Source organism: Vicugna pacos, chromosome 19 (genome assembly GCF_048564905.1).
Source record: "Vicugna pacos chromosome 19, VicPac4, whole genome shotgun sequence".
Lineage (NCBI taxonomy): Eukaryota > Metazoa > Chordata > Mammalia > Artiodactyla > Camelidae > Vicugna > Vicugna pacos.
This window is the reverse complement of record NC_133005.1, coordinates 27,680,932-27,706,574: the sequence shown is the minus strand read 5'-3', so window position 1 is coordinate 27,706,574 and position 25,643 is coordinate 27,680,932. Positions and strand designations below refer to the sequence as shown.

Below are 25,643 nucleotides of genomic sequence, written 5' to 3'. Positions count from 1 at the left end.
AAGAGAAGGCAACTACAGGAAAAAGTTATTTAAAATCCGCGAAAAGTGAAAACTTGGGGAAAGAAATGAGCTCCATTTCCTTAAGAAAAGAAAAAAATCACAAGAATGGAGTTCTGACCTACACAAATGGATCCTCATTGTTAAAAAAATAGTCATCTGACATGACCCTCCTTCTTTAAAAATACAGTTTACAGTTGAAAGCAAAAGTAAGTGTAAAAAGCTGGACTCACCTCGCACCCTGAAAGGGCCTGGCTGGACTGGGCAGCGTAGAAAAGGGAATCCACGTTGCTGGGATCAAGGTTTGACTTAATGAAGGTGCAAGCTTTCTAAATGGGAGAAAGTCCATGATAAGTGTTGATACACACAGTGATTGGGGAAAGTGTACATGGTTTTTGGATGACAAATAAAATGCCAAGCAATCTATGATGGCTTAAAGTCTGAGCTACAAGAGATTTCATTTTTCAAGCAGTTATTTTCCACAGGACACTGTACTGCCCCAAATGCTAACTTCAGAGAAAGAGCACCAAACCTGAAGGCACTCTAGTCCTTCTGAACCTGGAAAGGAAGAAGAGACACCACTTTCACCAATCACCTTCTCTGGCCATGACCTGTGCGGGGTGTTTATGATGCTTTTCGTTTTAAAGAACACAAGGACCCTGTTGTAGATATCATCATCCTCCTTTAACAGAGAGAGAAATTGAGGCTTGGAGTTTGTAAGTAACTTAATGGAAGTGACAAAGCTAATAAATGGCAGTGTCTCCTCTGATGCTGTTTGTACTGAGGTCTCCTCTGAGATGTCTCCAAAGCTAAGTCAGGTTCAACACATCTACAATGAGCTAGAAACCTATTTCTTCACCTGGACTTTCCAGCTCACGTACGGGTATCACCGTGCACCTAACTACCTAGAAAAGAAACCTCAGAGTCATCCTTGACCTTTCCCTCATCCTCCAAGCCTATGGAGCTGATCTCCTTTTAGGTCCTCAAACCCAATCCTGGGCCCCTGGCTCCTCCCCTTGCTTATTTCAGGCCCTTGCTGTTTTTCAGGTAGATTGTTACACTCATCTCCTAAGCGGTCTCAAGCCCTGCAAACCATTCTGCATCCTCCTTCAAGAGCAATCTTTATAAAATACAAATGTAACCATCTTACTCGGGTATTAACACCCTTGGGTGGTTCCTTATTCTCAGAACAAGATCCAAAGTTTCTGATCTGGCAAAAATGCCCCCATGACTGACCCTCACTTCTGTGCCAGCTTCATCATCACAGCCCCACCTCCAATTCCAAAATCTTACCCTCCAGCCCACTGCAACTCTCCAGATACACCACGCTCTTGCCATTTATGTTTTTGACTCTGCCGTCCCCCCTTCCAGGACCACCTCTCCCTCGTCCTTTTTGTCTGCTGAACCAAGTCCTATCTTCATCTCTGCTCAGATGTCACTTCCTCCAGAGAATCTTTGTTGACATCCATCCCAGGATAGGCCAGCTGCCCTCCCTCCCAAAAGCTCTACCCCAAAGCACTTACCACACTGCACTACCTCCACCAGGGACTAGTTACTTGAGAGCAGAGACTTGGATGAACTACCATCACAGTGCCTGGCACAGAGTGGGCACATAACAAAATACATACTATTCTTACCATATCAAGAAATATCACTTAGTAGCTAGTTATATCACCAAATACTTTGGTTGAGATAACACAGAATTCAGCTATTCAAGATTAGATGGTGGGGGAAGGGTATAGCTCAGTGATAGAGTGCGTGCTTAGCGTGCACAAGGTCCTGGGTTCAATCCTCAGTACCTCTGTTAAAAATAAATAAACCTAATTACCCCCCCTAAAACCCAAAGAATTCTTTAAATGTGCAAAATTAGTAAGTCAGCTCAAAAAAATTACACAAATTACAAATTAGTTAATTAATTAAACAGTAACAATAACAGTTGAAAGTGGTGCTTCCCAGTAGGACAAGGTGGGCCATGGGATGGATTGTTGCTTCCCACTAACAGCTGTTCTATATTACCTGATAATTTACTGTGTGCATATGCTACTTCAACCAAGAAACTTTTGTTTTTAATTTTATGAATAAAATTTAAGAGTCTGAAAATAAACGAGTTTCAACCAGAAGTCTGAAAGAAACCAAAGAGAGAAAGAAAAGAAACAAAACACTTCATAGGCAAAAATCAGGGATCTGAAGGAAACAATCTACTCAGGAATCCTTCCAGCAGAATGTGGGTTACGTGTAAGACGTGTGCTTTGTCGCCATCTGGTGCCTTCACAACAGAACAACACACAAAGCCCCAAACAATGATTATGGTCACGGTTACCACATTTTGAGCACATAAACTGTCCAAATGATCCATATGCATTTCTCATGTAATAAGAGGATCTATGCATCAGGTTCTCCTATTACCTTAAGTTTACAGACAAGAAAACTGGGGAATTCGAGAGGCAAAAGTAACTTGTCCAAGGTCTCCGAGCTCTTCATGGAGGAGCTGCAATTCAAACCCCAGCAGCCTGGCTCGAGCCTGAGCTAGACAACCTCCATCTCTCAAGGCAATACTGAAAACGACCTGTTCTGGGGTAAAACCAGCATCATGCCTACCCTAATTCTTTGCACACACAGATATAGGTAAACAGTACCAGCGGCCAGTGGCTTCTAAGCTCAAAATGTTGACAGCTCGGTTTTAGCAGCCAAAGTGAGGGACGGCATGAAACACGCTCTGGCCTCTCAGGAAGCCCATCTGGTGCCGAGGCTCTGGCTGGCTGCTCGCAGGGAACCTGTAACTGACTCCCACCGCCCTCGCTGCACATTCATCTATCCAAATGAAGGCTGAAATTCTCCCCTAAAGGTCCATGCTCCATCTGTTCCCCTCCAACTTTGTGCCCAATTATCTAAACATCCTTCTGAGTGAAGAACATCAGTGCTTTTCTCCATCCATTCTTCTCTGCAACTCCTGGAGCTGAATCAGGAACCAAGACAAGACAGTCAATCTCTGTCTCTCACCTGCCCCCTCCTCTCCGTTAACAGCTCCCAACTCTTGTCTCCTCTCAGACTACACTTTGTAACCTTGCCAGACTATGTCACGCAGGTCACATCGAGGGCCGCCCCACCAGGTCCTTGGTACCTGGGCCCACTTTTTTCATGCGTTCCTTACCACACATCCCCTTACACCTCTGCTCCAGATGCTGGACAACTGACTCACTGCCCCCAAAACACAACTAGCACTTTTAAGCCGCCAGGCTTAGTAGAGGCTGTTCTCTCCACCTGGAAGCCCATTCACCTCATCGATTCAACTTCTCCCTCTCAAGTGGTAACTCTTAATGCACTAACAAAACTCAAGACTTATTTTAAAATAAACTCTCCTTGATCTCTCCTCTCTAGCTGCTACCTCCTCTCTTCCCACCAGTGACCTCCAAATTATGGAAGCTAAAAGACATTTTCCAGTGCTCGTGCCCTCAACGCTGGACAGAACCAATCACTTCCTTGTTCTGAGACAGTCGCTTCCCTTCACTTCCAGGACTCCCCTGCACTCCCCTGGCTCTCTTCCTCCTCAGCCACTCAAATTTCATCCTCTTCTGCCTGACCACTCAACACTGGAGTTTTTCAACTCCTAGGCCCACTTCCCTCCGTTTCCTCTCTCTCTCTCTAGGCAATCTCATTCATGCCCATGGCTCCATCCAGAACCTCTACACAGATAATTCTCAGATTTGCACCCCCAGCTCAGACTTCTCTCAAAGGCCACTTATACAATGCATTTTAAGCTCAACATCTTTAAGATCGAATTTACAATCTTTCCAGCACAAACCTAATTCTCCTCCTGTGTTTCCTATCTCAAGGAATGGCCCAACCATCCAACCATGTCACAAAAGTCAGAAGTCCAGGTGTTATTTTTTGCACCTCTCCAGCATTTAACCCTGCCCCATGTTCTCCTGTCAAAGTCCCTCCTCCACTAGGCAGGAGAGAAATCTTTCCAAGATGAAAATTGGATCCTGGTACTTGCTGCTAAAAATCAACTGCTCTTCAGAGAAAAAGTACAGTCTTCCCTGTGACCACCAAGGGACTGAGGCTTGGCCCCAGCTGTCCTCTCTAGCTTTACTTCTCTCTCTCCCATTCTCCACTCGATGCACAGCCTCCTTTCAGTCTCTCAAATATAATCTGCTCCCTACCTGCACAGGTCCTTTGCACATGCTATTTCCTCTGCCTGCAGTCCCTTCCCTCCCGTCTCCCAGTTAACGCCTACTTTCCTTTTAGAATTCAGATCAATCAATACCTTCCCTCATTTAATAAACAGCTACTGAGTACTAGTATGTGCCAGGTGCTATCTAGGTACTGGAGATACACAACAAATAAAATGGACAAAGTTCCTGCCCTCAGGGAGCTGTAATTAAGGCAGATAAAGAGTGAGATTTAAGGTCAGAAACTTCTTTAGAAAAGCACCCCCTGACCAGGTCAAAGTCCCCTATTTTACACCTATAGAAATGCCCTATTTACAACGCTATAAATCTCACCTTCATAAAACTTGCCATTGTTACAAATATTCACATATATATTTGATCACATGAATAGTGCTTGTCTCCACTATTAGAGGATACATTCCAAGAGGCAGAGGCTCTCTTTGCGGTTCAACACTGAATCTCCCATGCCTCGCACCATGGTTGGTGCACAGTAGAAACTCACTAAATATCTGGTGAATGACTAAACGAATCAGGCAGGTCAGCACAGTGGCGACTCCTCCGGTGTAAGGCTGAGGCTGAGACTAAGTATTCTCAGCGGACAGGGTGAGTGAGCAGCGCCCTCTGCTGGACTCCCATGGTTCTTTCCATGCACTACACGAGTCTGTATTCACACTTAGTCTCCATCTGGTGCCTCATCACTGGATGAGCTCTGTAGTCTCCTTTGCACTTAGCATAATGCCTTGCACATAGCAGATGCTCCCTAAAATGATTACTGCCTGAAGGGATGCCTGATTCTCTACTATTCCCACCTATTAGCTGGGTGCCTGGCCTTCAACAAGCACTCAGAACCTATTGAATGGATACAGATATATTATACTTACCTATATTATATGCACTCCTGACGTGCCAGACACTGATCTAAGCACTTTATCCATACTATCTCATTTAATTCTCACAACAATCCTAAAAGGTAGGTTTTCTTATCACCTTTCAAAGATCAGGAAAGTGCTTGGTTGACTGACAACCTGTGAACACTGTCTAATGTATGCTGATTTCAGACATTCGAATTTAATCTATTATCACAATATTTGCATCGTATGCCTCCCATCTACTTAATATTTTTATTAAAATGAATATAAAATAACCCCCATTGTTCTTAACTCTTGTAAAAAGCTAAGCAAAATCTATAAAACTGCCATTCTCATGTGCTTAAGTTTTAAAAATATATACACACACTACCTGACTTTCAAAACAAAAGCTGTTCACTCTTCATAACACTTAATATCTACTCTCATTCCACACTCTGCTGCTCCCAGAGCTGCCTTCTACTCTCACATTCTTATTAAACCCCATTTCTCTCAGTTCTGTTGCTAAAATTAAAATCTCTTGTGACAGAGTAACAAAAATCTCCCCTAAGGATCCATCTTTGAGAGCAACCGACTCAGTGCCTCTAGCAGGCCTGAGCGAGCTCTCGCTACTCTCGGCAGAAAGCAACACCAGCTGAGCGGGACACGGCCCAGCACGCGGAAGTGGCAGTACGGGAGACCTCCTTTCAGTGGATTTACTGAGTGTGCACGTCTAATAAGACAATGCAACCGCTCTGCAACGTCCATACACTCCCTTCCTTCCTCTGCTTACAATGCACACACCACATCATCACCACAGCACAGTTCAGACGTGATCCGGAGAATGAAGTATGTGATTTACCCACTTATTTTCTGATTAAGAGGCACATTTAGAGAGCTTCTGTTTCTATTAAGCTAAAGTTTCCAAGTCATTCATTTCATAAATATTTGTGGAACATCCTCTGTTTATTAGGCATTAAGCAATGAGGATGACAGTTTGAAAAAAATAAAATGTCAGTCAATGTATGTTTACTGCTACTACCATCTACCACTGAGAGACAGTACTGATTACACAGTACTGCCTGCCATCACATGCTAACTACCCTCCTTCCATTACCTGTAAGCTGAGTACTCTTACTATCTCCATCTTACAGATAAGAAAAAGATTCTGAAAGGTTCAGTAAGCTGCACAGATTACTCAGTGGTGCAGTTGTGAAGTCAAGATTTTAAAGCCAAGCAGTGTGACTTGAGAGTCTGTATTAGAAACAAAGCCATGGCTGGCCTAATCGTGCAATTGCCCCCAAATCACACTGCACTGCTGTCTGGATGGCTTCAGTCTACATCTTCAGCCCTGATCAATGTCCCCTCAAACTCATGACATCAGCAGAGAAGACCCGTAGTGGCATGAGTTCAACCTAAATCCATGTGCAACGCTAGTTCATGAGACAGTTGACAAAAAGGCATCATTTCAGTTAGAGTGACAGTGCCTCACTCCTCCAAGATGCCCCTTGCTGAATCCCATGGTTCCACAGAAATTGACCAGCAGAAACAGCTCATCTTGCATTCAAATCCACCAAAATTTAACATTAACCTACTATTCCAATTTTATCTCCTACACTTTAGGACATAAAACCTCTGCTGGCCCAGACTGCTCCAGTCTATGTCTCACAATTAGTCCTCTCTCTTCCCCAGGCCCTTTACAGAAACTGTGGGCCATCTATATACCCGTGCCAGCATTGTCTGAACTTGCCTGAATAAATTATAAATAGAAACAAAACTTTTAAAATATTAATAACAGTAATAGCTACCATTCGAGGGACCTTTCGTGGGCCAGTCACTTACTAGGCATTATGTGATTTCACTTTATCTTTATAACGATCTAGTGAGGAAGGCATCTCAACTCCCATTGGACAGAGAGGTGGAGCCAGAATTTAAAGCTTCGGCAAGTTGACTCTGCTGCCTGTACTCCTTCTTTCGAGCGAAACTAATTTTATTAGGAGGTACATTCACCTAGAGGGTTTATAGCAGTGTGATCACGAGGAAAGTCTGTTTTGTCAACATGGTCACACACAGGGAGGAAGCCCCAGGCAGGAACAAGAGACAGCTGTCAGGGAAAGATGTGAGTGAGCGCGGCTCTCCTACAGCAGGATATGCAAACTCTCTGCAAAGGGCCAGAGAGGAAATATTTTAGGCTTTTTGAACCAGACAAGTCTCTTTAGAAACTACTCAACTCTACTGTTAAAAGTGTACAGGCAGCCATGGGCAGTAAGTAAATGATGGGTGTGACTGTGTTCCAGTAAAACTTTATTTACAAAAACAGGCTTCAAGCTGGATTAGACCATGGAGGCCACAGTATCTGACTGGCAGATACTGGGCAAGTTTCTTAACTTCTCTGAGTTTCCATTTCCTCCTCTATTACATGACAGTATTCCTGACCATACGGAATTAAGACAACTCAAGATAACACATACAGTATACGTGGCACGTATGAGGCATTCAATACATAACAGCAATTACTGATTGTAGTCTCGGCCAGGAAATATAAAAGATAAGCCCAGGACATCAGAAACTCTAGTTTAGACCTTGACTCAAACCAACTAACAAACAAAACATTTTTTGCTAACTCAAGATAACTAAACATAGAATGGGAATTAAATGACATTGAAGAATTACTGTTAATCTTCCTAAGTAAAACAAAAGAATTGTCATTATGTTTTTTAAAAAAAGTATAAATACAAGTCAAATGATTTGTCTGGTATTTGCTTTAAAACACTCCGGCAAAAAAATTAAATAAATAAGCAGAGATGAGTAAATGTAAGAAAAATGGCAAAATGTGAACACTTGTTCAAGCTGGCAAATGGTACAAAGAGGGCTCAATGCATGTTTACCACTTTTGTGAATGTTTGCAGACTTCCATAATGAAAGTTTGAAACAAAAAGAGTTGCTGTTCCTTTAACTCCCGCTAGACTGTGAGCTCTATGAAGGCAGTGACGACTGGCTGGTACACCACTGCACGCCTGGGGGCCCAGCCCAGGGCAGTAAACAACCTCAGTGAATGAGGAGTTCATGCAAAAGTGGGCTAAACTGTCAATGCTTTTAGTCAGGTGCTCACAGCTCTCGTCAGAAGAGGAACCGTTAGTCTTGAAGAAAGCAAAGGGCAGAAGCTCTGAGACCAGAGCCAGGGAGGGTCCCAGGAAAGCTCCAAAGCAAAGGGACTCAGGTGACTAACTGGACAAGTTACAATTCTCTAAAATATACAGTCCTCTAAAGAAGGATTACACTTCCCTCATCTGTTGAACCCAGGCAAAGCAATGAGAAAGATAAAAGAAGTGAGCTTTCATTTCTACAGAGCATCTCTAGAGAGCAGAAGTTTTAAGAGCCATGCTTTCATTCACACAAGCCCGTTTAGAAACAGACTGCTCCATCAGGCTAAACTCTGGACTAAAGAAACAGAAAGAAGCCCTAGCTGACCCACGAAGACCATATAGTATGAGCAAGAAATAAACCAGTCATAAGCCATTTGGACTTGAGGTCATTTCTATGCTAATACAAGAAAGGATGGACAGAATTCTGAAGATGCCATCTTTAGATTTGCATCCATAAATTATTTATTTCAACACGAATATGTAAACTAAAATAAAAAATGTGCAGTATAATGTATATATGTATTTACATGCAATATAATGTGTATGTGCAGTCGAACTGTAATAATTCTACATAATAAAACTGAGAAAGGAAAAAATAAAAAATAAACACAAATGGAGGAACTGCTGTGAAGGGATTCTGCAGGTGTAATTAAAGCCGCAAATCAGCCCGGTGGATCTGACCCAAACACGTAAGTCCTTTAAATCGAAGAGTCTTCTCCAACTGGTAGCAGAAGAGGTCAGAGAGATTTGAAGAGAAAGAAGGACTCAACATGCTGTTACGGACTTAAATGCAGAGGGAGCAAGATGAGGAGAAATTACAGTGGCCTTGAGGAGCACAGTGTAATCCTTGGCTGACAGCCAGCAAGAAAATGGGGACCTCAGACCTACAACCACAAGGACGTGGATTCTGCCAGCAACCTGAAGGGGCCTGAAGCAGATTCTTCCCCGGAGCCTCTAGTAAGAGCCCTGCCTGGCCAACACCTTCATTGCCACCTTATGAGACACTAAGCAGAGAGCCCAGCCAAGCCTGCGTGGACTTCTGATCTACAGAACTATCTGCGCATAAATGAGCATTGTTTCAAATCATTACTTTTTATGGTAATAGGTTACACAGCCAAAGAAAACTAACACACAAAACTTACGTGAGAAACCTGACCCTAATTCCTTACCCTAGCTGCCCACGCTGCTGTGATGAATAAAATGTAAATTCATGTAAGACTGTTTCTAAATCCAGGAAAGGTTTCAGTCATGTTGCATTTTCCTCATCAAATGTCCAAAAAGTGTATCAAACTACCTGATGCTATGACTGTCCCTGTTTCATAAAGGTGAGTGCTCCCCATCCTGAACTCCTTTATCATTTATTAGTCACATACACAGGGCAGAGTCTCACTGTAAAAGTTTCAGTAAAAGCTACAGTAAAACTTTCTAAAGGATCTATGACTTGCTCTTCTTTATTCTCTACTGAAATACCTGGCGTGGACCTAACATACATTAAGTATTAAAAAAAAAAGTATCTGTCAATTGATATAAGTATTTATTTTATTGGATTAGCCAAAGTTACCTCAAAGGAGCAAGAAGTACAAGAAAGGAACATAGTGAAGGGATGAGGCCACCAAGATAAAAGTGGCTTACCTTGACATCTGGCACCTGGGCACCAAGGCTGCTGAGTCCCACGATGGAATAGAAAGCCGCTTCCAAGCTTGTGAAAGGGCGGTCCAGCGAGGCTTTCAGTCTCTCCACGTCATGCTTGGTGAGGTAGTGAGTGGGCATCAGAGCCTGGGTGCTGGCTATGATTGTCAGGGCCAACAGGAAGACAGTGCTTGAACCTTGGGGGGAAATGACCATTAAATAAATACACTCCACACCATTCCAAAGTTCTGTATATAGTTCTGATGATGAAGTGCACCAAGGTCTGGGAACCAAACCATGAGGAAGGGTGAGGGAACCTGGAGGTTCAACCTGGAGAGATGCCTTGGGAAGTGGTGGGCACAGTCCTCAGCCCTCTGAAGGATGGTCCTCCCAGGAGCCTCTGTGTATCTAAAGCACAGGACTCATCATACCGGTTTCAAGTATGTCTGTAACTCCTATACCTCTTAGGACAGATCCAATCTTGAATCCTCACCATGACCTTGCCCACCTCTCAAACGGATCTCTTCCCTCACTCTTCCATCCGTGGCTCCTTGTTTCTCTAAGGAGACATGTTCTTTCCCACCCAGCTGTAATGCCATCCCCTACTTCAACTTTGCTTAATTTTTACTTTCAGATTTCAGTTCAAGTATCTCTTCCTTAAGAAGCCCCTTAACAGCCCTCCTTTGGAAAAGGTCCCCAGCAACCACAAAGTAGTGAAGGACGTGGCCTCTGGGGCCAGGTTTAAATCCTAGCTCTGTCACTTATTAGCGAGGTGGCTGTGGCAGTTCCAATGTGACCAGCCGTGCCTCAGTTTCCCCAAGTTAACAACAGTATCTACCTCAGGGTTGTTATGAGGATCACATGAGTTAATACAGAAAGACTTAAGTGCCTGGCACGTAACGTGCTATAGAAATGTTAGCTGCTACTACTATTACCTTATTATTGTTGTCGTTCCTATATTCACTCACAGCAACCTGGACTTCTCCATGCAGTACTTGTCACAACTATAATTAATAGTGTAATGTCTGATTCCTCTGCTAAACTGTAAGCTCCCTGAGGAAAGACTATTGCTTTTATTCATCCCAGTATTTCCAAGTCTTGCACATTGCTTGACACACAGTGGTACTGAATTAGTATTTGCTGAATAAATGGAAAGAAAACTTAATCCTCATCTATTATGCTCCAGGGGACAGAAAGAAATTATAGGAGTGGGCCATTCTTACTTTTCATTTGAAAAAAAAAAAAAAAACTTTCAAATGAGCAACTTCATGAACTGTCTGCCTTCCAAGTAACAGTAATCACAAGGCTAACATTAATGATTAATGGTCCTTTGCCTATAGTGTCAAATTTAGTTTGAACTAGAATTCCTTAAGAAAGGCATTTTGCAAATAAGAAAACTGAAAACCAGAACAGCTTGGACATAGCCAATCTTAGATTCAATCCCTGGTCTAGCTATAGAGTTCATGCTCCAGTTTTTTTGGAGAATGTTGCAGAAGGGATGCCTATTTTGGCATGAATGTTGGTGCTATTTAACTGTGTGTGTGTTAATAACCTAAAGAATGTAAACACTCTTTTAAAAAAAAAACTAGAAAGAGATCTATAATGTGGATTATCATTCATCAAATATTTATTGAATGCCTACTACATATCAAGCACTATTTTTGGTGTTAAAAATGCAACAGAAAACAAAATCCCACTCATGGAGCTTACATTCTAGTGAGAAAAGACATTACATGAAACAGTTAAGAAACGTGATTTATCACATTAGAAGGTGGAGAAAAATTAAGCACAGAAGGGATATATGGAAAGAGCTGCAATTTCACATACGGTAGCCTGTGAAGGCCTGACTAAGAAATAAAGACATTGTGTATAAACCTGAAGAAAAAGAAGGAGCAAGTCATGAAGATATTTGGAGGGAAACTAACCCAAGAAGACAAGCAACTGCAAAGACCCTGAATTAGGAGTGTAGCTGGTGTTTTTTTGTATGAGCAAGGAGGACAACATGGCTAGAGAGGAGTAAGCAAGGGGTAAGTGCCAGACATAGCACAGGCCAAATCCGGAGGGCCTTAGAGGGACTTTGGCTTTTATCAAGTGAGATGGGAGCCACTGGAAAATTCTGAGCAGAGGAGTGATTTGACTTACATTTTAACAGGAACTTTGTATTGAGAACAAACAATACTGTGTTGGGACGACAGAGGAGCAAGGACAGAAAAAGGGACACCAGTTAGGAGACTACTGCCATAATTCAAGGAAAAAGATGGTGATGGTCTAAGCCAAGGTGACAGCAACGGAGGTGGTGAGAAGTGGTCGGAGTCTGGCTAAAATTCAAAGTTAAAGTCAGAATTGCTAATGGGTAGAAAGATGTAAAAAGAGGAATCAAGATACTAATGCTGAATCCCAGTGCCTTGAATGTATGTATGTACTCAATGCTTTAAGATCTAGTGAGTGACTATAATTAGCATTTTCCCAGCTAGACTATAAGTCCGCCTAACACAGCATCTGTGCCAGAATCCTGATCTTCCCACCTCATATTAACCATAAAAACTTTGGGGGCCAAAAATTGAGCATTTAACGTGTGTTGGGTATACCCATACTATACTAAGTACTTTGTATACATTGTGTTGTTAAATCCCCACAACATCCAAAAAGGTAGGGTTTACAGACCAAGAAACTGAGGCTCAGAAAGTTACCTGCCCTAAGGTAACTAGATGAGAATCTAAATGCAGAAACTCTATTATCTTCAACCTCTCAAATAATGGAGCAGTGAGCCACTGATACTGTTACCTTGGGCAAGTTACCTCCCTTTTCTGAGAGTCCATCTTTCCCATCTGTCAAATGGAAATTCTAACAATAGTACGTATTCCCCAAGTTGTGGTCAGACTACACGAAATTTCATGGTGCACAGAACCTACGCAATAACTAGCAATATAGTTAACTTCACTGAGTGGTTACTTAGTGCCACGCACTGTTTTATGCCTCGCAGGAGATCATCTCATTCAATACTCACACTTATTTATGAGGCAGATAATGTGACTAACCTATTTTACAGATGAGAAACAGGTGCAGGGGAGTTAAGTAACTTGCGCAGGGTCACATAAGGAATACGTGGCAGAGTGCAAGTTTGTACCAGAGACTGTAACTTCAGAACTTATGCTCTAAGCTCCCAAAGAGAAGTGAGTGATTTTCTTGCCCTTTCACTGAAGAGGAAACTAAGGTGCAAAAAAGGATGATTTGGCCAAAAGCTCACTCTTAGGCCGACTGGCCAGGAAGCCCGCAAGAGTCAAATGAATGAGTGAAGCCAGACCTAGGGTGATCCGTAGCCGCGGTCCCCCGGCTGGGCCTCGGGGGGACCCGTAGCTCGGCGCCGCACCCACCCCCACCCCCTCCCCCCCCTCCGCTCGCCAGCAGTCCCACCCGCTGGATCCCACCCGCTGGATGCCCCCCGTCAGACCCTCGACCCCAAAAGAGCCCGAGCCCATGCCCCTGCCCCGCAGGGGAAGGGGATCCCGCCTGGCCGGCTCCCGAGTGGCCAGCACTAGCCTCCCGCGAGCGACGGCCCACTCGCCGAGGCATGCCGGCCGCGGGACCCCGTGGTTGAGCCATGCGCAACGCCTCACCCGGCGGCGCCATTCCTCCGAGCAGGTCCCACCAGGGCCCGAGCAGCAGGCGGACTTCCGCTCGGGAAAGTGGCTCCAAGAGCGCGCCGGAGGGGACGCCAGGGACTCGCGGCAGACTCTGCGTGCTGGGATGGGCTCTAGACACAGGTCAGTCCCTGCCGTCCAGCTGGACCGGACCGCTCCCAGCAGCCGCGGCCGGAATTCCAGTCCTCGCGCGCCCAGGGCGCCGCGGTCCTCGCGTACAGGCCCGCTTCTTCCCCCCCGAGTCCTGGTCTACTTGGAACCGACCGCCTCGCAACGGTCTCATTCGGGGAGCTGCCGGCGCGCGGTTGGGCGAGGGCTCTGGGTGGGCCCGAGACGGGGCCTCCTCTGATTGGCCCACTGCACTGTCACTCAATCGTCTCTCTGCACCCCGGCCGATTTTAAAGAAATGGAATGGGTCCCGTGGCTAGCAACTTTCCAGGGTTTTTGGTTTGGCGTTTTGGTTTTTCTGTTTTCATTAGAAAATTATGGCAATTTCCTCTAAGGGTTGTTTGGTAACTGACGTATGAGTGACGTTTTATTGGAATTGCAAAGCATTTGTGTGAGGAGCATATTAGCCTAATTTTGCATACTTGAAGTAACAGGCTCAAAAAGGGAAGTGACTCTTCTAAGAACTCAGTGATAGCTAACTGCAATTATTGAGCGTTTACAGAATAGCCCGACAGTGTTCTCAGCGCCCCCAAGTACGCTATTTCATTTACTCCTCATCACTATTCTGTGAGGTATGTATGTTAGTATTCCCATTTTAGAGAGAAGGAAACTGAAAGATTTGAACCTGAGCAGTCTGATTCCATAATGTGTGCTTTTTAAACTATTATGAGCATATGAATATTCACAATGTGGTAACTCTTATGATCATTATTAGTGTCCCAGATATTATTATCCCAAATAGGGCAGTCAGTTCTTTCTGTGTCTGCTACTGTGCTGTTGGCTACGGTATACTAGTTATATGTGTATATTTAAATTTGAATTTAAATTGATCAAAATTTAAAAGTCAGTTCCTTGGTTGTACTAACCACATTTCAAGTGTTTAATAGCCACATGTGGCTGGTGGAGGTTTTATTGGACAGCACAGAATCAGAACATTTCCACTATCACAGGAGGTTCTATTGGACAGTACTGATCTAGAATATATAACGAACTCTTCCAACTCAGTAATAAGACAACCAGTGATGTGCTGAAACCTCATACTGGCATGCGAAGGTCAGTTGTTAAATTTATTAGGAATTTTGCAACGCCTTCTTAGCACAGTGGGCAGCACGTCAGTCTCGTATCAGGAATTTTGCAAATTGGTTGTTAAATACAACTATTTAGAAAAATTAAATTATACAGACTTCCAATGAAATAAAGTATACTGAAAATGAAATTCATCATTTCCTAATTTAACATGGTCTTTGCTTTTGTGGTAGCTTATATGTATTGTGTCTGAATGGTGGAAACATTATATCATGGTGAGCTACTATACATCTCTTCCTAGAATAACATTGGCAGCTTGATTGTGGCTGCAATGGGAATATTTAAGCCATAGAATCAACAAATGCTACAAACCAGGGCTTGTCTTATTGCTTTGTTATTGTCTGAACTTAAATGTTGGAGAAAATGTTAATAGAAATTAAACTTAAAAGTATGTCACACCTATAGATTTTATGTTGTAAATAGCACAAAAACTTGAGGAAATAGTCTTCCCATGTTTGAAAACTATTATCCAATTCAGAAAAGAGGTCACTTCTAAAGTTTCAAATACACTTACTCATTAGTGAAAATGAAAATATTGAACTTAAGAACTACAGTTAGAAAGTCTGCTTTAAACATTTACCAGCATACCTTGCAAGCAACCCGATGAAAAACACAGGCAAAAGATTAGAGTAGACACTTCATCAGAGATATACAGATAGCAAATAAGCACATGAAAAGATGATCAACACCACTGCAAATTAAACCACGGTGGAATATTGCTACATGTTTAGTGGGATGGTTAAGATAAAAAAGATAATACCAAATGTTCACAGGTATGTGGAGCACCTGAAACTCAAATACTGCTGATGGAAACATAAAGTGCTATAAACACTTTGGAAAACAGGCTGGCAGCTCGCTTTTTCATTCACTCTTATGTGCTAAATATTCAGCAAATATAGATCTATTCAGTCATTCACTCTATCAGTTTTTATTGAGTATTACCATGTGTCAGGCACTATTCTAGTCTCTTAGAATACATTCATGAACAAAGCAGCCAAAGATCCTTGCCCTCATGGAGCTTACATTTTAGCAGGTGGAAAGAAGTGATAAACAATGTCACAGAGAAGTGAATGATATATTTGAAGATGTTGTGTGCTATAGAAAAGAGAAAAAAGTAGGAAAGGATAAAGGGGGTTGGGGAGGTGGAGGTGTGGTGTTCTACCTGTTTCTTTAACAGCAGCATAGTATCTCTTGCCTATCCATTCAGTCCCCAGGAGGCTGACAATATGATAGGTACTGGGGACACAACTGTGACCATGTAGACAAAGGTTTCTTCCCTTCTGGAGCTTATAGTGATGGAAGAGTCAGTAAACAAACACAAGTGAACTTGGTAACTGTAGGTAATGTTTAAATACTATGAAAACAAAAAACAAAAAAATGTGAGACTGAGGGGTGGGGCAGAGAAGCTACTTAACCTAGATTGGTGATCAATAAATGCCTGTCTAAGAAGGTGACATTTAAGCTTTCATTTGAATGATGAGACAGAAGCAGTCCTGAAAAACTAATTGTTCTCATCCCCTCTCATTCCTAGGATCTGTAGTCGGGAAGAAATAGTGATCCCTTGTGCTTCTGACACTGATTCAGGAAGTGTGGATTTGCAGATGAGCAACTTAGAGGATATTAAAAAAGGCTCAAGTAGCCTTGAACTTACAGGTGAAAAGGGGAAAGGAGTAGAAGGGCGAGGAGGGAGCAGGGGAAAGGGACTCTTTGTTCACATTAAGTTACAGGATGACCAGCCCTTGACTAGACTTTGACAACAAATTTGGTCCCTGACTTTAAGACCTCGGAATACGATTGGCAAAAGGGGATAAGACACATTATCCTAGACATTTTGAAAACTAAACTTGGTCCTGAGACAGATAATACTGAAGACTTGCACAGTCTAAGTCCTGGAAGGATTCTGAGAAGGGAAAGGTAGGTGTGGGTGGAAGCTGGATTGGACTACAGAATAACTGTCTTTCGTTTATTCTACAAAAACACTTACTGAGTACCAGCTGCTGGGCATACAATGAATAAGACCAACATGGTCCTTGTCCTCACAGAATTTACATTATAGTGCTGAAAAGGACCAAAAAAAGTAAACAGACAATAAATAAATTACAGGTTGCAGCAAACACTATGAAAAAATTGAACAGAGGCTGAGACAAAAAATAAGGGTGATGGGAACCTGCTTTAAACCAGGGTTGTCAGAGAACACATGTCTGAGATGATGCTGTTTAAAGCTAAAAGAGGCCTCAAGGACCTGAAAGAGCAACCCAGGTAAAAAGTAGAGGGAAGAACATTCCAGGTGGATGGAACAGCATGAACATGGGACCACAAAGACTGGTATGTTTGAGGAACTACATTTATTCACTTGTGCATTCAACAAATATTTATTGGAGTTCTAAGCACCGATCTAGCTGCAGAACAGATACAACGTACTTATAAGCAAGTGATTGGAACTCAGTATAATGCATGTGATTAGGGGTTAGGAAGATACTTAGCCAAAATGGGCAAAGAGGGGACTCAGGAAGGGCCTCCTGGAGCGGAGCCCTGTTGGATGAGTAGGAGTTAGCTAGGCAAAGAGGGGTAAGGGTGGGTAGGGGAGAAGGAGAAACATGCAGGCAGAAGGGAAGCCTGTGCAAAGCTCAGAGGTGAACAAGAACACAGCTTCTAGTGGATGACAGGAACGTGGCAGGAAAGGGGAGGAGTCTCCAGGAGGGGCTATTCAGGAAACCGAGAGGAGTACGAAAGTAGAGTGATAGAAACCCTCAGGCGAAAGTTGTGTTAGGGAGAACTGGGAAGACTAGTTGCCCAATAGGAATAAGGGGTTTGGTATTAGAAAACGGAGGAGGCAAGGATGTAAAGCTCCGTGAAAAGGAAGATGAGGCCACCATGATCATTGTCACTCAGTAAGCAAAGGAATAACATTTGCCAACACTTCATTGAAGCTGGCGCCGTATCAGCCAAATGAGGTAGGTTCTGTCGTCATTCCCATTTTGGAAACGTAGAAGTAGGCCCAGAGAAAGTAAGGTCCTGCTCCAAAGAGGCAGAACAGGGATCCAAGGCTAGGCAGACTCTGGAGCCTGGGCCCTTGACCAGAGTATACCCCGGGTCAGGACGGAGATAGCTCAGGTGCTTACTCCGCAGCCTGGTCCAGTGGGAGGAGATCAGCAGCAGGGGCTGATAAATTTTCAGCTCTTGTCGCCACAGGGTCATAGAGTGTTGAATATGAATAATAGTATTTATCATTTAAGTGCTTACTATGGGCCATGTACTGGGATAAGTCTTTTGTATGTATTATCCCACTTGATCCTCACAGTAATCCTGTTTTATAGATAAGGAATCTAAGGTTCCAAGAGACAAACTGTGATCAAGCTCAAATAACTAATAAACAGCAGAGCCAAGATTCAGATGAGTCTCAAACCGAGATACAAGGTCCACACTCTTTAACAGCCTACTACAGCTCAGTCTTAAAGGTTTTTGTAGCTTTGGAGGCCCTTAGAGAACACTGAATTTGTCATTGAAAAAAACTGAGCCTCAGGAGGGGAAGGGACTTGCCCAAGGTCACAGAGCAAATAGTAAAGGAGAGAGCAGGACCTGTGTATCCTGATGTCCAGCCGTTCTCCCCACTAAACCATGTGGTACAGAGACGTCATCCAGTGTCTTTCTTCCTGTGTTAGACTCGGACATCTTAGACATCCCTGAACTCCCTCAGGAATCCCTCACAGACACCTTCCAATGCGTGACCCACCAGGGCCCCCTTGGCCAGGCCATCGTTGAGAGTCTGATCCAGTCCATCCAGGAGTTTTTAAATGGTGAACTAAAGGTATGCACAAGCAATCTTACAAGTTACCCAACTTATTCTTCCATTCTAGTAAATATTTTAAATTTTTATTATATGAATAATTGATACTATAGGTTACAAAATTTGTTTATATTTATACTGTTGACTGAAAAAAATACACAACCTAGAAGTTGAGAATTATGGTTTTTTTTGGGTGGCCTTACTGAGACCCATAGCCTGGGATGGCAGCCTCTCAGATTGCTCTAGGGGGCTGTCCCAAAGAGGTAAGGGAGGAGCCAGGAGGAAAAGGAGTTTTTCTGAAAAACAAAAAAAGATATATAGTGGAACATCAAAAGATTACTGCTAATCACAAAAACAGATATCTCAAGTTCATGATTTTAGTGCTTTCCTGTGTATGAGAAGGTGTGGGGCAGCTGCCAGTTGCTGATGGCTTGATGGCCACAACATCCTTCATTTACAGAAATGGCAGGAGACATTGTGTCCACAATACTTTTATGTTAATTTTTATATTTATAATAAGTATATTTATGTGTTCTTATAAGTTATATTTATATTTGTAAAACTTATAAAATTCCTATAAAAACAAAATGATGATAACAGTCAAAAGTTAATCTTCCTTAATCTCACTCTCCTAAGAAAACTACCATTAACATTTTGGTATATATATTTTCACTTTTTTTCTGTGCATACAAAATGCATGTGATTATGGAAAAATACATATCAGAGATGATGGGAGAGAAATTTTTCTAGGTCAATAACTATAGCTCTGTGTTGTCCTACTTAATGCAGTATTCCATTGTTTAGGTAAAACGTCCATCATTCTAGGAGAGCATGTAACAAGAGTTTGTCTTAACCTGGGGGTAAGGGAAGAGATTTCTGAGGAAGTACCCTTGAGCTCAAATCTAAGGAATGAGTAGGAGAAACTAAAAGTTAGAAGTGGAGGGACTGTTCCGGAGATAGGAAATGAAATGTTTAACAACCCTGTGGCAGAAAGGAGCGGCAGAGCATGTCTGAAGAACGTACAGAAGCCTGGTCTGTCTAAATCACAGTGTTGAAGTTGTCTGTCATTTGTCAGCAGACACTTGGGCTGTTTCCATGTTTTGGCTGTGAATAATGCTGCAGTGAACGTGGGAGTGCAGATACCTCTTTGAGACTCAGATGTCATTTCCTTTGAATATATATATGTATGGATGTTTTTGATTTGTGAAAATTCAACAAGCTTTACATTCTCTCTATGTATAATACCAATAATTTAAAAAAACAAAAACACTTAAAGCCAAAATGTTGATCTTTACTTTTGGCTTGGACTATTCTTTACACTTCATGTCAGCAAGACTTCATGAAAGTTTTTTTTTGTAATTAAAGGGCTTGGGTTGCTGCAGTGAACTGGAAAAAAAAAAAATTCCATTCCCTGCCTTGACCTGAACGCACATCCAGTCAGGGAAATAGATGAGTAAGAAGGTAATTTTGTCAGAGTGTCACAAATGCCATGTTAGCAACATACACATGTGGTTTATGGATACACGTAGAAGTGTACCTGATCCAGCGTCAGGAGAAAATACGTGCTCCAAGCCTTAAAGCATATATAGATTTCAGTCGGTAAACAAAAAGTGTAGAGAATTCAAAAGGCAGAAAGGCCCAGAAACGAGAAAGGGCAGCATGAAGCTTAACTGGGCTGAAGCTCAGAATGCTACAGGGCAAAACAAGAGGCGAATGAAGAGGTTAGCTGGGGTCACATTGGAAAGGGCCCTGACCTCCACGGGTGCTATTGAGAGAGTCTCAGCAGGGGAGTTACCTGATCAAGCTTGCGTTTTATAAAGATGAATCTGGTGATAGCTGGGGGAATAGATTGGGAGGGGGCAAAGCTGGAGCAGAGCAACCCAGTGTTGGCCTGTTACACTAATCCAGGTGAGAGAGAACCAGGCCGTGAAGTCAGCTTCTTGCTCTATATTGCTACTTGCTGTCCAGAGAGCTTAAACCAGTTTACACCATCTACACGCAATGGAGAAAAGACTGGAAAATTTTTTCTCAAGATTGTAGAGTTATTGGTGTCTTTTATTTTCTTCTTTATACTGTATTTTTTCAAGTTCTATGATAAATAGATATTGCTTTTATAATCAGAAAAAGAGAGTAATACAAAAAGATTTTATTCTTCATTAATGAATCTTTAATGACATCAGAAGAGCTAGAAGTAACAGCATCACAGGACACCTTTAGGAAGCTTAATCAGACAGCAGTACACAGGGTGGGTAGGTGGAAGGAAAGACTAAAGGAGGGGAGAACCACCACGGAGCACTTAGTAAAATCTAGCTGAGAGGGAAAGTGAGGTCCCAGACCGAGGCAGGACCAGTGGACAAGGAATTTTATTCCTCTATAACTTACTCATTCCTTATAATAAAAAACTAATATTGGATTGAATGAGATGTCAGATGTTTAAGACATTCCAGGAAACTTTTCAAAAGAGCTTTACAATTATCAAATGAGATTATAATGTATACTCGTGTTTTTATCATCTTTCCACAAACTCAGAGTGAACTTGAGAAGCTGAAATTCCTAAGATCTTTGTCTTCTCTCAGCCGAACTTTACCTTATGATGAAACCACAGAGTCATTCATTCGCAACCATATAGCAGACATTGTGCATAAGCTAAATGTAAGTATTGTGACCTTATCACAAATTATCAGGACCATATAAATTCAGTGACTTGGCTAACAAAATTTTTACTGACTTCACCTATGTTATCAGTTCCCTTAACCTCTTCTGTATCAGAATCTCTACACAGAGCAGAAATAGACCAGGTAATCTACAAATATAATCACCCTTGAAGACCAACTACAAGAAGAGTAGAAAGGAGAGGAACAGCATTTAAATTTCTCAGAAAAGACAGTGCTGCAAGCAGCAGCTTTGAGGCAGACTCTATAATCAAATGCCTAGGTCCTAGTGCCAGTTCTGCCTCTTTCTAGCCGTAAGTTACTACTTCTCCATGTCAAAGGATCCAGAAGGGCTTTTCACAGGAGGTGATGCACTTAAGCAAGCAATTAGCTTCCTGATGCTTTAGTTTTCTCATCTGAGAAATGTTCCCTTCAGTTTCTCTAAAGCTCTCAAATTCTGAATCTAGGATTTCTTGTACACTTCAGAAAAATGAGCAGTTCATTTTCAAACCACAGATCTATAAAGCTGATTAGATTGATGATTAGTTGTCAGAATTGAAGGCTAACCAGCTAACAAGTTTGTTAAGCAATGAACTATATCAAAGATCTTCTGTATCTAGAACACTATGGTGCTTTGAAAAGGATACAAATTTTCTAGAAGTGTTATTCCTTGCCCTCCAAGAGCTTACAATTAGTTTGGAAGTGAGTGCACCTCATAAGTAGGTTGAGAACGATTCCAAATAATACATCAAGAAGAACAGAATGATATAATGCACATTTCAGAATGGGTGCAGCTCTCTCCTTGGCTCCACTCTATAGAAAGAGGGTTCTACACAACCACAGGACCCAGCCAAAATGGCATGGTTCCAGAATCCTACTTCCACAAGAATTGGCAGCAGTGAGCTGCCACATGGTTCAACCAGCCAGCTCAGAAGATGCACAAATGCAAGTCTCAAACAGCAGAAACACACTGAATTTCCCTATGCTCTGCATCTGGATCTGTCCAGTCAGTAGTAAAGTACCCACTGTCAGATGTCAACTGAAGTTTGGACTCGCAAGAGGTTCAGCCTAGAAGAATGAAAGGTAGTCGCGTCCCTGAGAAAATTGCATGGATCAGTGCTTCATTGTTCAAATCTATAAAATCCCTGCAAGCCCATGTGTAGGGCTTTAAAGTGCTGCTCCCAACAACCAAGAGGAGAGACAGTTCTGCTGAGGAGAAAGCCAGGTCAGCAATTCCATTCCTAGGTAAAATGAAGCATATGTCCACACAAGGACTTGTACACAAATGTTCATAGCAGCTCTGTTTGTAATAACTAAGCACTGGAAACAACCCAAAGTCCATCAACAGATGAGTGAACAAACAAGTTTTAGTATATCCACTAAATGCGATACTACTCAGGAATAAAAGGAATGAACTATTGATACACTCTGCAACTTGGATGAATCTCCAAATAATTATGCTTAGTGAACAAGGCCAAATAAAAAGAAGATATGCTCTGTGATTCGATTTATATAGAATTCTAGAAAAGGCAGGCTTATATAGTGACATCACATCAGTGTTTTCCTGGAGGTAAGAGTAGAGTGGGGAGGGGGAGGAGGGAGAATTTACAAAGTAGCACAAGAAAACTCCTGGGAGTGATCCTTGAGTACAGTGCTCATGGTTTCACACGTGTATACATATGTCAAACATAATCAAACTATACACTTTAGATATGTACAGTTTATTATGTGTTACCTCAAAATCAAAAAAGCTGCAAAAAATATGATGAGAACTTTAATAGAAAAGAGAAGAACTGGGATATAAATTAAAGTAATGACAAGATTTGGGTGAAATTAATTCAGATAGATCTCCTGATCCAAGCCTCAGCAGATGCGATGGATAGGGTTGAGAGAAAGGACTAGTGGGTAGGGACTTTGGATAGTAAGTTACTAGCTGGTGATGCAAGGCCAGGGTTCTGCTTCCTGAAATATGGCAGAATGACCAAGAATATGGTTTTTAGAAACTGCTGTTGCCCAGCAGCTGACACAGGCACCAAGATATGCTGTAATAGAAATTTAACGTCGTCAGACTTGTCCTTAGTGCCTCCTACTTCTCCTCTGCCCGCTTGGGGCCCCACCCTAATTCTGCACTGGGGTCCTCCACAAATCCCTGCTGCTGTGTTGTTGTTTGGTAAATAGTTAAAGGGTGTACTCAGCATTGAAAAGTAACTGTATTACTTGAGCTGTGATGCAAGAAATGGATGAGAATGATGTTTCGGGAAGACTCCTCAGTGGTCTGGAGAATAAATGCTGAAGGAATTCGGAGGACAGACAGTTCTGTCAGGCTGGAGGCAGAGTCTTCCGCTTTGTCCCTTCCAGACTATAAAGTCATAAAACTAAGTAAGGTCCATGAAGAAATAAGGAAGAAGATCAAGCAGGCCACCTGTAAGATCCAACCAGAGTTGGAAAAATGAGAAGAGAAAGAAAGCTTAGAAAGGGGCACGAAAGAGAACCCAGTAATGTTTGTTGAGCGCTGCCCCCAGGCACTATCCTAAGCTTGGAGTGAGGTCTTTTTGTTGGCAGGTAAGCGAAATCTACTAGAAGCAGCTGAAACATAAAAGAGGAGATTTGTTCCTAAGATAACTGAGTGTTCCCCGGAATCCTGTGATAGGAAGAGCAGCCTGCTCCAGGAAGAGAGTGAAACCCAGAAGAACACTCTCGCACACTCAGTGAGAACTTTCTCTCCATCTCTTATTCTCGCTCCTTGGTACGCTTTTCCATTTCTCTCCCCTGCTCCCCCTCCTCTCTCCCTTCTAGCACTCTCTCACCAAAATTTGCTCTCTCGGTTACCCTGTCCATAGGGCAGTGCTCCCAAATTAAAGTTTTCTCCTTTTAATAGACCAGCCAAACTGAGATTGAGGCTCTTTGTCTCAGTTCCAGATTCCTGAGAAGGAGAAGCTAGTTGACCTCAGTGTGTACTCCTGGACAGATGAGTTGTGCTTAGTGGGACAGAATGACTTAGCAGAAACATAGCTGTGAGATGCCCACTCCTGATGGCCGAGGGCAGTTTCCAGAGAGGCTGGGTAGACAGTCCACTAAGGCTGCCACCATAACCATTTACATTTGCTCTTCACATCAACTCCCTGAGATACAGCTCATCTCCTCCATATGGATAAGGAAACTCAAGCACAGGGAAGTTAAATACTACACACAGGCTCACACCGAATGAGAGGCAGAGCCACTGCTCACACCCAGGTATCTCTAGTTCCAAAGCCTCTGTTTTATCCTGTCACTCTGCAGGTTTATTTAGCAATGCAAAGCAGCTTTCCCTCTGCCAGTGTGGAATTTGGAAAGTTAGTCCTTTTCTAGGATAAGTAACTTAGAATAATCTGAGGCACTATGGAAGAGATGACTGGTTTAGGAGAAAGAGGTGTTAGGATGCCTAAACTGGAAATAATCACTAGTAATAAGAATAATGAATAACAGACACTATCTAACAGTTACTGAGGTCGACTCAGTATTATGAATTAGCTCATTTAGTACTCTCAACCAACCCCTAAAGGTAAGTAGTACTGTTATCTCGTTTTACAGATGAGGAAACTGAGTTACAGGGAAGTTAATAACATGTATCAGCTCAAGCAGCTAGTTAGAGGCAGAGCCAGGCCTCAGGACCTGGCCTCAGAGACTGAACTCTTAGAGTGTCCAGGGTCCTGGTACCAGTCCTGTGGAGCCCAGGAGCAGAGCTGTCAAAGGGCCTGCCATTGTTCTTGCAGGCCATCCACGTCTCTCATCATCTGGCCTAATGGTTTAGCACACTCTCAACTCTCTATAAAGATCTTCCTCTCTCACTGCAGATACTGGTGGAGGAGGAGCCGCTGCATTCTCTCTTCAGCCCTGTGCGCCAAGAGGTCTTCGTCACTGTCGCTGACTTCAGGTGACACCCACATGCCCCCTACATGTGCATCCAGGTTCCTGATTCAGGGCCAGTACCAGAGCCAACAGATGTGTTTCATATTTTTAACTTCCGAAAACTATTTAGATAGGAAGGGGAAGCCAAATCCATGTTTTTATGTAAGAACTTTGATTTCATGTGTGCTACCATCTGTATCTTAAAGACCTACTGAAACCTCTTTGGAGTTCAGTTTTGTCCAGAGTATATTCAGTGGAAAATTATTCCCATATATGCTTCGTGACAGTAGAGTTCCATGGCCTGAGACATTTGGAAGTGCTGCCTGCTGTTTACGTCTCTTGAAGATTTGTACTGCACATTAACTCATTAAAGATCTCAAGAAGTCCTGTAGTTAAAAGGATTTTAAACTTGGTTCAGCCCACCATTCCCCAAACTAACAAGCGTTCAGCAGAACACACTTTGGAAAATCATGGTTTACTATATTAAACTGTAGCAGGCTTCCCTCTGAGGTTGAACGGGAGGAAAGTAAGAAGGATGTCACTCCAGGGGTGGTGATGTCTTGTGGATGGGGAGGGAGAGGGGAGAAGAATGGAAGCTCTGAGCCTGAAACTCTTCCTCTAACCTTTTGTGAG

At 42.7% G+C, this 25,643-nt stretch overlaps 2 protein-coding genes across 11 annotated transcripts in view; one reads left to right on the top strand and one right to left on the bottom strand.

Annotated features, from left to right (window-relative positions):
* The window catches only part of RPN2 (ribophorin II), a 50,322-nt gene extending 36,784 nt beyond the window's left edge, over window positions 1-13,538 (bottom strand). For all 3 annotated transcript variants that reach the window (XR_012061714.1, XM_015237832.3, XM_006202564.4), the window contains exons 1-3: window positions 13,407-13,538; window positions 9,793-9,986; window positions 231-326 (exon numbers count right to left, since the gene is read on the bottom strand). Coding sequence is in view for 2 of the 3 variants with exons in the window: in XM_015237832.3 (XP_015093318.1) it covers window positions 231-326; window positions 9,793-9,986; window positions 13,407-13,419 (303 nt within the window). In the remaining variant the exon portion in view is untranslated. The remainder of the gene's footprint in view (window positions 1-230; window positions 327-9,792; window positions 9,987-13,406) is intronic.
* The window catches only part of MROH8 (maestro heat like repeat family member 8), a 39,743-nt gene continuing 27,291 nt past the window's right edge, over window positions 13,192-25,643 (top strand). For 7 of the 8 annotated variants that reach the window (XR_012061713.1, XM_072944185.1, XM_015237831.3 and 4 more), the window contains exons 1-5: window positions 13,192-13,553; window positions 16,216-16,337; window positions 18,347-18,492; window positions 21,001-21,123; window positions 24,956-25,035. Coding sequence is in view for 7 of the 8 variants with exons in the window: in XM_072944185.1 (XP_072800286.1) it covers window positions 13,225-13,553; window positions 16,216-16,337; window positions 18,347-18,492; window positions 21,001-21,123; window positions 24,956-25,035 (800 nt within the window). In the remaining variant the exon portion in view is untranslated. Of the gene's footprint in view, window positions 13,554-13,978; window positions 14,171-16,215; window positions 16,338-18,346; window positions 18,493-21,000; window positions 21,124-24,955; window positions 25,036-25,643 lie in introns of those variants that run through there. The other variant, XM_072944190.1, reaches the window with a different exon arrangement.